The sequence below is a fragment of the Megascapheus bottae genome, chromosome 2 (assembly GCF_031878675.1).
Source record: "Megascapheus bottae isolate mThoBot1 chromosome 2, mThoBot2.hap1, whole genome shotgun sequence".
NCBI lineage: Eukaryota > Metazoa > Chordata > Mammalia > Rodentia > Geomyidae > Megascapheus > Megascapheus bottae.
Genome location: NC_143510.1, coordinates 71109564 through 71123052, shown reverse-complemented (window position 1 = coordinate 71123052; position 13489 = coordinate 71109564). Strand labels below are relative to the sequence as shown.

The window sequence follows — 13489 nt, the reverse complement described above, 5'->3', positions numbered from 1 at the left end:
ATGAAAAATGTCATTGTCAGAATCCTAAAACTAAAATAAACAGGGCAATGTATTCAGAAAAGAGGAGAAATAGCCAATTGCTGAAAAAAAAAGAACTGGAAAACTAGATAATATTTAAAATGCAATTCATTCAGAAAATAGATAATCAAGCAACAGTAATCTCCTATGAAAATAAAAATGAATGGCAAAGAATAACATTTGCAGTTGGAAAAATAAATACACAATGGCATCACATCTTTAAAGCACATAGAAATAAGTCTGAATATTATAATTAAATGGAATAAGTGTTCAATTTTGAAAGAAAAATAGGAATTGTGTCAGCTGTGGAAAGACTGAAAGAATTAACTATACAAAACTCGGATGACAGGACTGGGAGTTTGACCTAGTGGTAGAGTGCTCGCATGAAGACCCGAGTTTGACTCCTTCCTATCATATACATAGAAAAAAAAAGCCAGAAGTGGTGCTGTGGCTCAAGTGGTAGAGTGCTAGCTATGAGGAAAACCTAAGGACAATATTCAGGCCCTGAGTTCAATCCCCAGGACTGCCAAAAAAAACGTGGTTGACAACTCTTGAAATAATATTCTAGGAAATGTAAAACTATTCCAAAAATCAGAGGAGGACTTTGGACCCCCCAAAAACCCCAGTATGAGTGAAGAGGCTTTAAGCACTTGACACGTAAGTTCCTCATTCCATTGTCTTTTCCCTTCCACAGATTTGCTCATGAAGTCAGCAAACAATTTCTCCTTTTATCTTGTTCCTCTCTACATTTCTATTTCTTATAGGAGCTTCTTGAATTTTAGTTGGTGCACTACTAAATACTGTAATTTCATTGTATCTACAGTATTTGAAGATTACTTTGTCATCATCTTCAAATGTCTAGCTTGAGTTTTGTTTCTTTTTTACAAATTGAATGTTTTGTTCTTTTCTCCTTATCAACCATATCTGTTCCAATCCTTCATTTTTCTCCTTGCAAGAATATTACCATACATGTTTTATATCTGTTCACTACGTATCATCTTTCTTGGAATCTTTCCTGTCTTTCATGTTTTGACCTGTATGTGGGTTAATTTAGGAACTTTTCATTCAATTCTTCTCTTTTTCAACCCCCCCACTCCCTCATTTGCTATGTCCAATATGATATCCAACTCATCTGTGTATTTTCATTTTCACACTTACTATTTATACTCTAAAGCATGCTTCATAATGGAGTATAATTTTCCTTTTGTGCTACCAGTTTAACTACTTTGTCATTGGTTATCTTAATTATTTTAATGATAGTTGTTGACTTTGATATTTTCTAGGTATATTTAATTCAAACATAAAAATATATCTCAAAAGAGAACATCAAAATGTATTGTTTTGAAATGACCAATAGATACCTCATGCTGTTTAGCTTTCTCTTTCCACATTTTCTCTTCTTCATGAAGTTCATCATTCATCTTGTTCTGTTCTTCCTGAATATAGTAAAAGTAGAAATTTATAACTGAAATATCGACAAGCATTATGTTACTTCCATATGATGCTCAGAACATGTACTCATAATCAACACCACAGATGTTTTAATCTGAATAATACAAGACTACAGATAGGGACCAATTACAAAGCAGAATACATATTTTAAACTAGATATTAAGAAAATTTGAAAGTACATAATTATAAGTATTTAAAAGCTGCCACATAACCTCAATTCACATCATAATCCAAATATCAATAGTCTTAGATAGCTATACTAATTTTGGAAAATGAAGGGGGGAAAAGCCAAAATACCTTCTGAATTTTCTCTAGTTTTTTCTTTTCAATCTCAAATTGTTTCAGCCAGTAATGTCTCTTTACTTCTTCTTCTTCAAATAGTTTTTTTTCTCTATCCCGTTGAGCTTGAAGAATTTCATTCTCTTTGTCTTCTAGTTCTTTCTGTTTGTCTTGCCAAGCTTCGAAAGACTGTTTACATCTTTCTTCCACTTCATAGTATCCAAAGCTTATATCAGCATCATCTACATTCATAGAAGTAAATAGCAGTAGGATACTTAACATAAAACTCATCAAAATGTGTAAACTTAATGTGCCCAAGTAATGTAGAAATAAGTAACGTTAACCAATTTTCAATGGAAGAGTGATAATATGGAAACAATACCTAGTTGACTATACATGTAACTTCTCCTGTAGTCAATAAAGCAATCAAATTATATTCTTTATATATTTTATAAATATTAATTTAAAAATGAGTGTGTATTTGTAGTTAAGTGGTCATTAAGCAATACAGTGAAGGCACACTTAAGCTCAAGATTAGGCATACAATTTCAATCGATTATACAAGTGGTAACCAGTTTAACCATTATATCAAGTGAATTTGAAGGCATAAAGACAATTATAAAAACAGTTAATTAAGCAAAACAAATGAATAATGACTTTCATACATTTCATGCATTTTTGCAAGTGTCATAAAGAAAGAAAACGGTCTAACTCTTTTGTCAAAGTAACCTTGGTCAGTAACATAAATATAAAAATATTCAAGAAGTAATGTACCCATTACTTGATGAATGCAACTGTAACCCCTCTGTATGTTATCCCAACAATAAAATATAATTTAAAATATATTATGAAGCAGTTTGACTGACCTGGCAAAACCTGTTCATCCAAAGACAAGTCACAAGGATCAGGCTCAGAAACAGAGTCTAAACTAGAACAACAGGTTTTACTTCGTAAGAATTCTTCTTTTTCTATTTCAGCTAGCATCTAAGAGGTTAAAACAGTAACAACAATTAAAGGAAACTTAATCAAATGTCAGACATGGTAGTACATACCTGCAATCTCAGGAATTAATCAGGAAATAAAAACAGGAGGATTATGAGTTCTAGTCCCCACCAAGTGAAATCAGTGAAACTCTATCTCAAATATGAAATTTAAACATCAAATAAAAGCCCTGGCAAATAGCTCAGATAGCAGATCAATTGATTAGCAAATATATTGTCCCAGGCTTATTTTACAGATGTTTGATAAATAAAGACTAAAGCTTTAATTTTAATAATGTATTATGTATACTAAGAATTTTACTGTAAATTTGAAAAATTCACAGCATACTGATAATTATTTTCCTTATAAATAAAAACATTTTTTCATATAAACAAACATTTGTCTTCTTAATATTTTGTCGAACTATTCATTCTTTAATATTAATCTACAATATTCAGTTAGTCTTCTTGATAATCATTCTAAAATATATTTAATAATAACTGTCATCATCCTTACTCACTTATATTGTTCTTATTTGTAGTTACTGTTCATGTGTAACAGTTAATATGCTCAGTATGATAAAATAAAAGCTAAGTATTTTCTATTTGAATCTCAATTAGGCTTCTCAAAAATCTGATCCATACTTTTATATGTACTTATATATTTATATAATTTTATTTCCATGACACTTTAGTTATAAAAATATAGAATATTTATTCCAATGAAGTACTAATATGATAATTTACAGACATTATTTCAAGTTTATTGAATAAGCAAGTAAATGGAATACTCATCACTTTCAAGTTGCAATAATAACAAATACCTCAAGGAGAAGGAACATAGTTAAAAATACATTTTTTTATTGAGGCAAAAATTAATCTGAGAGATGAATCCATAACAGAGACTTTTCCTTGAATATATTTATGGTACTTTAAAGTGATAAAATTCTAAGATTTCTTTCACTCTATTTTTAAATATTTTCCATTATCTTCTTTTACACTAGTATAAAATTTTCTGAATTTAAAGTTTTTGTACAATATTTAAAATCTCCATGGGAGCACAGTACAATCCTAAGGAAGGTGATAATTACTGTAAAATATTCATCATTTTCATTACTGACTTGGAGAAGAATATTATACATTATAATTACACAGTTTTACTTTCTGAACATTAAATTCAATAACACTAAGGACTCAAGTTTCCATTCTCACAAAGAGTGAAGTTTGTATAGTTCTGTATGATATTTTAAAGGAAATCACAAAACCATTTAATGCTTTTATTAAAATCATCAAAATTATCACAGTATAGCAATGAACATAAACACATTGATTGAACTATCACAAGAGAAAGACATGAGTTCTAAGTATATTGAGTGCTTTCAGTCAAATATTAAACATATACCTTCATCAACTGCTCAGAATTTTCTTTTGATTCAGTTGATGATCCTAGCCTGAAATGTATATGATTATTAGACATTGTTCCATAACTGCAACCTAGAAATATGAAAAATAATATTGTAATTCTAAATATTAATAGTATAGGTCAAAATTCCAAACCCTTTCATCCTCCTTTATCTCAGTTTCTATCACAGTACTTTCCTTGTCATTAACAGTAGAACACAAGTATAGAACAGAACAGGACAGGACAGGACATTTTTTTCAATATTACTCTGTATTATAAGAAGATTGCTACATTGCTTTTATTTAATGAATGTACAATATTATGCCCACATTTCCTAATAGCAAATTACCTTTACAGTGGACCATTCTGCTGGTTAGCTATTTTCATTTTTCATCATCATACATAGTTTATTTTCTGTCAGTACTACCTTACAGCCTTTCTCATTTGCACACCTGAGTTTTTCATTCTAGAGTAAGTCTACTCAGTCCTATTAAGAATTATATCATTTATTATAGCAGCTAATCTCCAAAGAAGGCTAGGCCAAAGAACAGTAATTCCTAGTTAGCTGCCTTTTACCTAGAATCAAATCTGACTCTGTGCAAACATCAGGTTGTGGTAGATGTTATGCTGTGTAGCCTGTGAGAATCAGTACATAAAGTGTACTCTGTAGTAATTCGTCTTGGGATGCACTTTAGAATTCAAGTGTCATGCTCCAAAACATATATCCAGCAAAAGAGGTGACATGTAGAAGACTCCCACTGTATATGAACTTCCCAAAGCACACAAAGCATCAAACTTTAAATTATTCAAATGAGCCATCTGGAAATTCCTGTTGAATAAAGCCCTTTGATGACTATAGACATAATCAACATCCATTGTAAATGACATAGAGCTTAAGAAAAAAAATTGTTCTTAGTCCAATCGACTCAGAGCCACATGGAAAATATGTTATAAGTTGTTTTGTAAGCCCCCAATTTGGTTTCATAGCATGAACATCCAGAACATTTACTTTATTCATATAAAAACAAAAGGAGAGATGGATGAGAATGTTGGAAAAGGGGTGACATTGATCAACATGCATTGCATTCATAAATTGTTTTGTTAAATGACAACTCATTTGTACAACTACTTAGAGATGATAAAAGTAATTTTTAAAACTTAATACTGAAGATAGAAAATAGCTCTGTGGATTACAATTGAAAAGGCCATTCTGTGTGTATTTATTCATAAGTAAAATTAACCTTTCAATGTATTACATGTTTGCTTCTATACAGCTTTGATTTAAAATATGTCGCTTTTCATGAATGAGTTACTTAGTGTGGAATTTTTGTTCTTGATTCATTGCACGAACCCAACTACAAAAGGTTTTTTTTTTCTATTTTAACAATGCTTAACATGAAACTCCTTTCTATCTTCTACTTATATAACTGATAGGCTCATGTATTAACATTTTTGGTGCCAGTCCTGAGACTTGAACTCAGGGCTTGAGCACTGTCCTTGGGCTTTCTCAAGGCTAGAGCTCTACCACTTGAGCCACAGCACCACTTCTGATTTTTTCTATGTATGTGGTACCAAGGAATTGAACCGGGTCTTTGTGCATGCTGGGCAAGCACTACCACTAGGCCAAACTCTTGGCCCTCATATATTAACTTTTAAAGAATTTTGGCAATTTGACTTTTTTGGACAAAATATTTTCTCCATTAATATCATCCAACCTATTTGGTTAAATCTCTCAGGATGACTGTCATAAGTGAAGCTGTACCTGCTTCTCTGTAACTAATTGTCTATAATTTTATTTTCTTTAGTTTATCATAATTTTATAATAACTTTGTTTATTATAATTTTCAACATATTGTCTTTATATAAGCCTCGGTGAAAATAAATCATTGAAGTCACCTACCGGTCAGATATCACCATTGCTGACTCAGTATTCAACTACTACATGATGCTGCGTAAGAGCTTTGTGGGTTCCAGGGCTTTGTTTCTTTCCTCAGAAACAAACAAAACAACTTACTCTTGGGTCTTCAAACAAATGAAGTCCACTCAGTGAGCTTGGCCTTCAAAGTTTGCTTTGAGGAAGTCTGGATTCCAAGCTACCTACATGCCTTATTTTTTCATGCATGAATAATATTGTTCAAATACCATCTTCTTCAAAAGACCTTTAAACACACACAAATAAAGTAGCACCCGCTAACACTGTTCCCTTAATTTGAACTTCTTTCATAGCTATTATCACTGGTAAATTATTACATATTTATGTTTATTTACTGTCAGTGGTACGAGAGACTGGGACTATAAAGACTGTTGCCTATTCTCGTCACTGCTATATTTTCAGTGGCTACGAGAGATCCTCAGACACAATATTGCTTAAATAAATAGCTATGAAAATCTGCACTATAACACATTTTAGAATAAAGTGCACTGAATTTTAAAACCTTTATCTCAATACATCATGAATAAATTTATGTGATTCAATACTTGCCTAAGGTTATTAATGGATATATCACTGGAAAAACTAAAGTATGTCAAATGTTCAATTTGGTGTTATTTTCATGATATAAAAAGATATATTTAATGCTAACTAAATCTTTGATTACTTAGTATATAAAATCACTCTGTGCAAACAAATACCTTTAAAGTAAACTTTTAAAGTAATCCAGGCTTTCAAGTAAATACTTTAAAAATGATCCCATGATAATTATATTTTGATTAAAAAGTGTCTGGTAATAATTGTCTGTCTAAACAAAGTTTTGTTGGTTAGCAGTTATTAGGAACAAAAGAAAAGAAAGTAAAAGAATAAACAAACCATGTCCATTAACCTAACATTCTGTAGAAAAGGTATTTGAGAAAAAAGTATGTGGATACACCTAATAAAAAGTGAAATCTTTAAACAACTTAGTTTTCTCAATTATAATCTTTTCATACTCGCAGAAACCATAACTGCCAAGCAGTTGAACAATATGCTTACTTAAAGCACTGGGATCTTCTATATCCTGAAGAATGAGATCTTCAGCAGTCTTCCTCTTGTTCTTTATGACGCTAATACAGTGAAGAACTGACTCTGGTAATTCATCTAAACCCTAAAGTTTGAATAATAAAATGAGCAATTTAAGGAATTACTCTCAAAATTATGTGTCCACTATTACCCATTTCACTAGACATCAAAATGCAGAGCAAAACGTAAAAATAAAGTAAAAGTGCTATACCGACTAAAATTTGCTTTCAAATTTAGAGTGGTCATGTGTTTCTGGTAAATTAAGAAAAAATTAGGAGTTATATATGCACAACATTCATACATACATTACATGTTATATATGTAAAGTTCTCATTCCATTAATTATAGGCTTTTTATGTGCCTTCAGTAGTTGTATATCTTTCTTAGATTACCACTTTCAGTAAATATGACCAAATATTGACTTAAGCTGAAGATTTTTTCCAAATATTACATTCAAATAATGTTTTATATATCTAATAGATTGTAATTTTTTCATTGTGATTGTCACAAATAAAATTTTTGAACTTTTATAGAATATCTACCAGTATAACACACCTAAGTCAATTTTTACATTTTCTAAATAAATCATGGCATTTTCCTCCACAACTACCATAAGTAGTTACAAAATATAATGAAAGGTGGACACAAGTGGCTCACATCTGTAATCTAGCTACCCAGGAAGTTGAACTGAAAGATTCTGGAAGCTAGTCCAAGCAGAAAAATCTAAGAAACTCCATCTCCAAAATAACTATGAAAAGTAAGATTAGAGGCAAAACTCAAATGCTAGAGTGCCAGCTGTGTCCAGGCAAGCTGAGTGAGCTCAAGGCCCATGGCTTCAAGTTCCAGTAGCAGGAAAAGAAAGTAATAGAAGAAAATGCAAGAAATAATAACAATAAAAATAAACAAAGATACCTGGGAATCATTTTCAGAGTAATCTGAAAGCTATGGATTTCTATTGCTATAGGACTAAAAATCTTCATTGAAGGACCTAAAACATTATGTGATTGAATCAACACAGATGTTCACACAGAAAAATAGTTCACGTGCTTGATTTCATTAAAAGAAAAATGTTTTCTTTAAATACTCATGGTATTCAGTCCTTGACTTTTATATTTATTTTATGATTAGCTAAGTTTCTTGCTGTATCAATATTTGTTCTAAATTATAAGTGATCATTTTGAAAGAGAACTTTAAATTTTTATTCTTCTGTATTTATTTTTCCAGTCCTGGTGCTTGAACACAGGGCCTGAGCACTGTCCTTGGGCTTTCTCAAGGCCAGAACTCCAGCACTGGAACCACAGCACCATTTCAGGCTTTTCGTATCTATGTGGTACCTAGGAAATTATTCTAATAATTCAAAAAATTCATATACTTTTATTTTATGTAGGTTTTCATCACATTAAAATGATCACAAGTAAAAAACTATAACATACAAATACATACATATACATGATAGTCCAATTTCCCCAAATGCACATGTCTACATTTAGTTATAATCGTCTGGCTTCAATTTATTTTACAAATTTTAATATGTATCAATGTATATTTATTTATAGCATTGATGCTAGGATAATACTAAGGATTTAAACAGAAGTCACTGTTAAAAAAAAAAACAAAAAAACAAAAAACAAAAAACGATTTATTTTTCCTGAAGCTCTCACTTGTGTTTACAGGTGTAAAAGTAAAACACTTAACACTCACAGAATCACTATCATCACTCGGAGTTTCTGATTTTGAATCACTCTCAATCTCATAGTTTTCTAAGGAGGAAATGCTGATTTTATCCAGTTCAGCTTTTATTTCTTCTTTGAGCTTTAAATCATCATCCTCTTCCATCATTCTTCATAACCAAAGACAGACTCTCTTAAAGAAACACAAAGAGGGTAGTATGTTTCTAAAATGATTGTTTTGTTTTAAATGTGAACCTAATCCAATATATCCTAGGTAAAGATATAAACATGTCTCTCCTTCCCTCCCTCCTCTCTCCTCTCTCCCTCTCTCTCTCTCTCTCTCTCTCTCTCTCTCTCTCTCTCCTCTCTCTCTCTCTCTCTCTCTCTCTCTCTCTCTCTCTCTCTCTCTCTCTCTCTCTCCTCTCTCCCTCCCTCCCTCCCTCCCTCCCTCCCTCCCTCCCTCCCTCCCTCTCTCTCTCTCTCTCTCTCTCTCTCTCTCTCTCTCTCTCTCTCTCTCTCTCTCTCTCTCTCTCTCTCTCTCTCTCTCTCTCTCTCTCTCCTCTGTGTGTGTGTGTGTGTGTGTACCAGTCCCAGGTCTTGAATTCAGGGCCTCAGCATTATCTCTAAGCTTTGTCTTATAAAGCCACAACACCATGCTAGCTGTTGTTGGATAAGAGCTCCATGGATTTTGCTCTTCGGTGTGGAGTTGATGCTCAGATTTCAGCCTCTTGAGTATCTAGGATTACAGGAGTGAGCCACCAGTGCCCAGCTTACATAATTAACTGTGATCACACATTACTATTCTTGCATAAAATATTTGATTACGTAGTGATAACAGCTAATATTACTACAATTCTACAAGGAAAAATACACAGAATGGATCAGCTTACCTTCCAGAATCATGAAGTTTCAACATAAAACTTCTCATATGCACATGTTTTTCATACAAATCTTTCAGATATTCAAATACTCTCAAGAAACCACTTCATCAGTGGCCCACACCTGTAATCATCAATTTTGGAGAGTTGGAGGTTGAGAAGATCGTGGCTTGTGGCTAGCTCAGAAAAAAAAAAAAATCACAAGACTCCTAGACCTTTGGTGCTGTCCTATGTCTGCATGCCAGCTACCAAGTAGAACACCTGCACAGAAAAGTGGGGGAGCCCTGACTTCAAGAGCCAATACTCCCATCCAAAAGAGTTTTGCATATCCATACATGGCAATAGAATGTGTACTTTTTACTTTCTGCCCAACTCCCCGCCAGTTCCAAGTCACCAACATTAACCACTAGCTTTTTGTTTGTTTTTTAGTATAGAACAGCTCTGGACACGTGGATCCTGTCGCAAAAGGACTGCGCGTTTCCACTGAATCCTTATAAAGCTGCCCAAACCAGAAACCCTGTCAACTGAGAAAACCATTAACAATAGATGTAGGGGTGGTTAGGACTTGAGGAAGTAAGACAAAAAAGAAAGAGGGAAGGGGGAATATGCAAGTATCTGTGGGTGTACTTTGAGAGAATGCTCAGGATACATCTTCAGGCTTCTGGCAGAATTAAGGGGTCTGGGGATTGGGGCATGCGCACAGCCACCTCCAAGTTTCTCCTTGTCCTGGGAGTTGGGGAGTGGTAGTGTGTGTGCGTGTGTGTGGGGGGGGGTTCTGGTACAGTGTATCCAGTCCAGCTGTATCTGGCCATATCACCGCGGGGTCCGGCTGAATAAACAGCTCTTCCACCCAGCTCACCCCCGAGTCCCACCCTGCTCCACAGAGCTCCGTTCACCCACCTGCAGGAAATCCCCTCGGTCCTCCCAGGCAAACAGCGCTCAGAGCCTCCAAACAAACCGTAACCCTGGCAACAGCCAATCCCGAGGAAGACACCGCAGTTCTTCCCTACAGGAGCCCCAGAAGGACAAAGGCTCTTGAGTCTAACTTGGAAGATTGAGCTCCAGGATGGGGATGACAAGTTCAATCTCCCTCACTCCACCACCACCCCAACACACACACACACACACACACACACACACACACACACACACACACACACACACAGAGTGTGTAAATATGGAAATCAGAAAACAATTTTCTTTTTATAAAGGGTGGTGGTGTCAGTTGTCGGCCAGTGCTGATCTAATCTATACCCCGAAGCAATGGGTGGAGGGACAAATATGAAATGTTATTTTCTGGAACTCTTTTATGTAAACAGATCAACAGAAGCCCTCTATTTCACTACCAAATCGGAAACTCCATCTTAAAAGTGTACCAAATTTTCTTTTGTGGAGCAAATATATAATAATTCATACATTGTGAATCTGCATTTTAATAAATAATTTCTCACTAACCTTTCTTTTTTTTTTTTTTTACAGATGGAAAACAAGGTCTTTCATTCTATAAGGAAGTTGTTCACCAACATTGTAAAAGGTATCTGCTATTCGATACTCTCGTAACAAACATCACACCAAGTCCCTGGGTTTGGGGAGGGAGAAAGGACTATTTCCTGGTAACAGTAAACTTGAACTGCATCAATTCAAAGACTAGTAAAATACAGTGAGAAATCTGATATTATAAACATAGATTAGTATTAGGTCTTTCAAGAAAAATTGTTGTTGTTTTTAAAATTTGTTATTGCCAGTTCTGGGGTTTGAACTCAGGGTGTAGCCACTCTCCCCAAGCTGCTTTGGCTCAAGGGTAACGATCTATCACTTGAGCCACAGCACCAATTCTGGCTTTTTCTTTGTGTGTGGTACTGAGGAATCGAACCCAGGGTTTCATGGATGCAAGAAAAGCACTTTACCACTAATGCACATTTCCAGCAGGAAAGGTACTTTTTTTAAATAAAAAATCAAGAAAGACACCTAGGCTTGGACCTAATTACTTTCATTAACCACACTCAGATTCAAATACCATTTCATTGTTTAGTTTCATTTTTGATTTATCAACTATTAACACTGTAACTTTAAAAGATTAAGCTATCATATTCTAGTGTGAATTTTCATGTAAAATCTTTAAATTATTTTTTTACTTATTTTGTCTTAGACCGCCACTCAAATTCACTGTTACTCATCTACCTCAGTAATAACATTAACCCGTATATTACCTTTTTGGTTTTTTTTTACCCTCCTGGTCTCGGGGCTTCAACTCTAGGCCTGGGCATTGTCCCTGAGCTCTTCAGCTCCAGGCTACCTCCCTCCCCATGAGCCAAGCCCCACTTCCTGTTTTCTAGAGGTTAGTTGGAGTTGAGAGTCTCAGGTCCTTTTGTGCCCGGGGTTGATTTTGAACCTTGATCCTCAAATCTCGGCCTCCTGAGTAGCCACTGTGCCTGGCTATCCTTGAGCTATAAAGCTCAAGGCTAGCTCTCTTCCACTTGAGCCACAGCACCACGTTTAGCTTTTTCTGTGTATGTGCTACTGAGGAATCGAACCCAGGGCTTCATTCATGCTAGTAGAGTACTCTACCAGGAGGCTGAGATCTGAGGATAGCTGTTAAAGCTAGTCTCAGCAGGAGAATTTGTGAGAATTTATCTCCAATTAGCTACCAAAAACACAGAAGTAGAACTGTGGCTCAAAGTGGTAGAATGCTAGCTTAAGAATAGTGTTCAGGCCCTAAATTCGAGACCCCATGATGGAAATTTCCAAACCTGCAGGGTACTTCTCTATTTTGTGTCCCTTTCTTGTAGCTGACATGACCAGCTACTGCCCACTTTCTCATCATTCCTATCCTCTTTCCCAAACACTGAAGTAAGAGCTTTACCAATAATTTTTAACAGCATACCTTTGAGATGTGCACAACTATAATCTTCTTGTACAGACAAAAACAATGATGCTTGGAAAGTCTCTCAAGAAAGTGTATCCCAGCTTTAATTCCATTTTTAACTGAATGAGCTCATGCCGCTTGTTTCTGTTTTATGTTTGTTTGTTTTTTTTCATAGTCCTAAGTCTCTTTCCTTATTGGCAATACTGGGAGTTATAGTGTAATTATGCCTTCTTAACACAACTTCAATGATCAGTAGAATCAACAAAAATGATAGATTGTGTGACATGGAATAATATCAATGCTTAGTTGTAATTATCTATGATATGTAGCACTGGGTTTAAGTTTCATATTTTACTCCTCTTATAATCATATTGCTGGCATTTCTACTCGCCTCTCTGTCCAATATTTGCTGGCACTATTCTCATCCCACAGTTGACTTCCAAGGCTTCAATGGCTAATACCACCAACCAATCTTGACTTTATTTCCAGGTCTTGCATGGTAGAACCACAGAGCTACCCTCTACCACTTAGAAAGCAATGACTATATTTTAAATGCAGATTTTTTTTATTCTTTCAAACCCTTTCTCAATTGTCCTTTGTCTAGCATTTACTTTTACTTATCTTTTCCCACACCACACACATTTCTCTTGTGCTATTTGGTTCTTTTCCATGGGCCATGTTATTGAAATTGTATTTCAGCCCTCTTTTTCTCCTTCTTGTTGTGGTTTCCCTAACCAAAGGGTTGAAGAAAGACTTCTCACCTTTTCTTTTTTGTCCCAGCTATAAGACTGATCTCAATTGCAACCATTAGTCTTTGGGATCAATTCTGAGCCAGTGAAAAACTAGCAGAGGGTATGTTACTTCCACTACACTGGTTTAAATAATGCACTCTTGAGTTTCTAATTTTCAGACAGAATCAGGACTCTGAGCTGAAGTTTATCTTCAGGAT

The 13489-nt window shown here is 34.5% G+C and overlaps 1 protein-coding gene across 4 annotated transcripts in view; it reads right to left on the bottom strand.

Annotated features, from left to right (window-relative positions):
• The window catches only part of Lrriq1 (leucine rich repeats and IQ motif containing 1), a 130132-nt gene extending 119529 nt beyond the window's left edge, over positions 1 to 10603 (bottom strand). For all 4 annotated transcript variants that reach the window (XM_090328339.1, XM_090328336.1, XM_090328337.1 and 1 more), the window contains exons 1-8: positions 10575 to 10603; positions 9687 to 9798; positions 8828 to 8989; positions 7100 to 7211; positions 4132 to 4223; positions 2616 to 2733; positions 1768 to 1991; positions 1380 to 1454 (exon numbers count right to left, since the gene is read on the bottom strand). In XM_090328339.1, coding sequence (XP_090184465.1) covers positions 1380 to 1454; positions 1768 to 1991; positions 2616 to 2733; positions 4132 to 4223; positions 7100 to 7211; positions 8828 to 8965 — 759 coding nt within the window. In that variant the 5' untranslated portion in view covers positions 8966 to 8989; positions 9687 to 9798; positions 10575 to 10603. The remainder of the gene's footprint in view (positions 1 to 1379; positions 1455 to 1767; positions 1992 to 2615; positions 2734 to 4131; positions 4224 to 7099; positions 7212 to 8827; positions 8990 to 9686; positions 9799 to 10574) is intronic.
• Positions 10604 to 13489: the final 2886 nt, after the last annotated feature.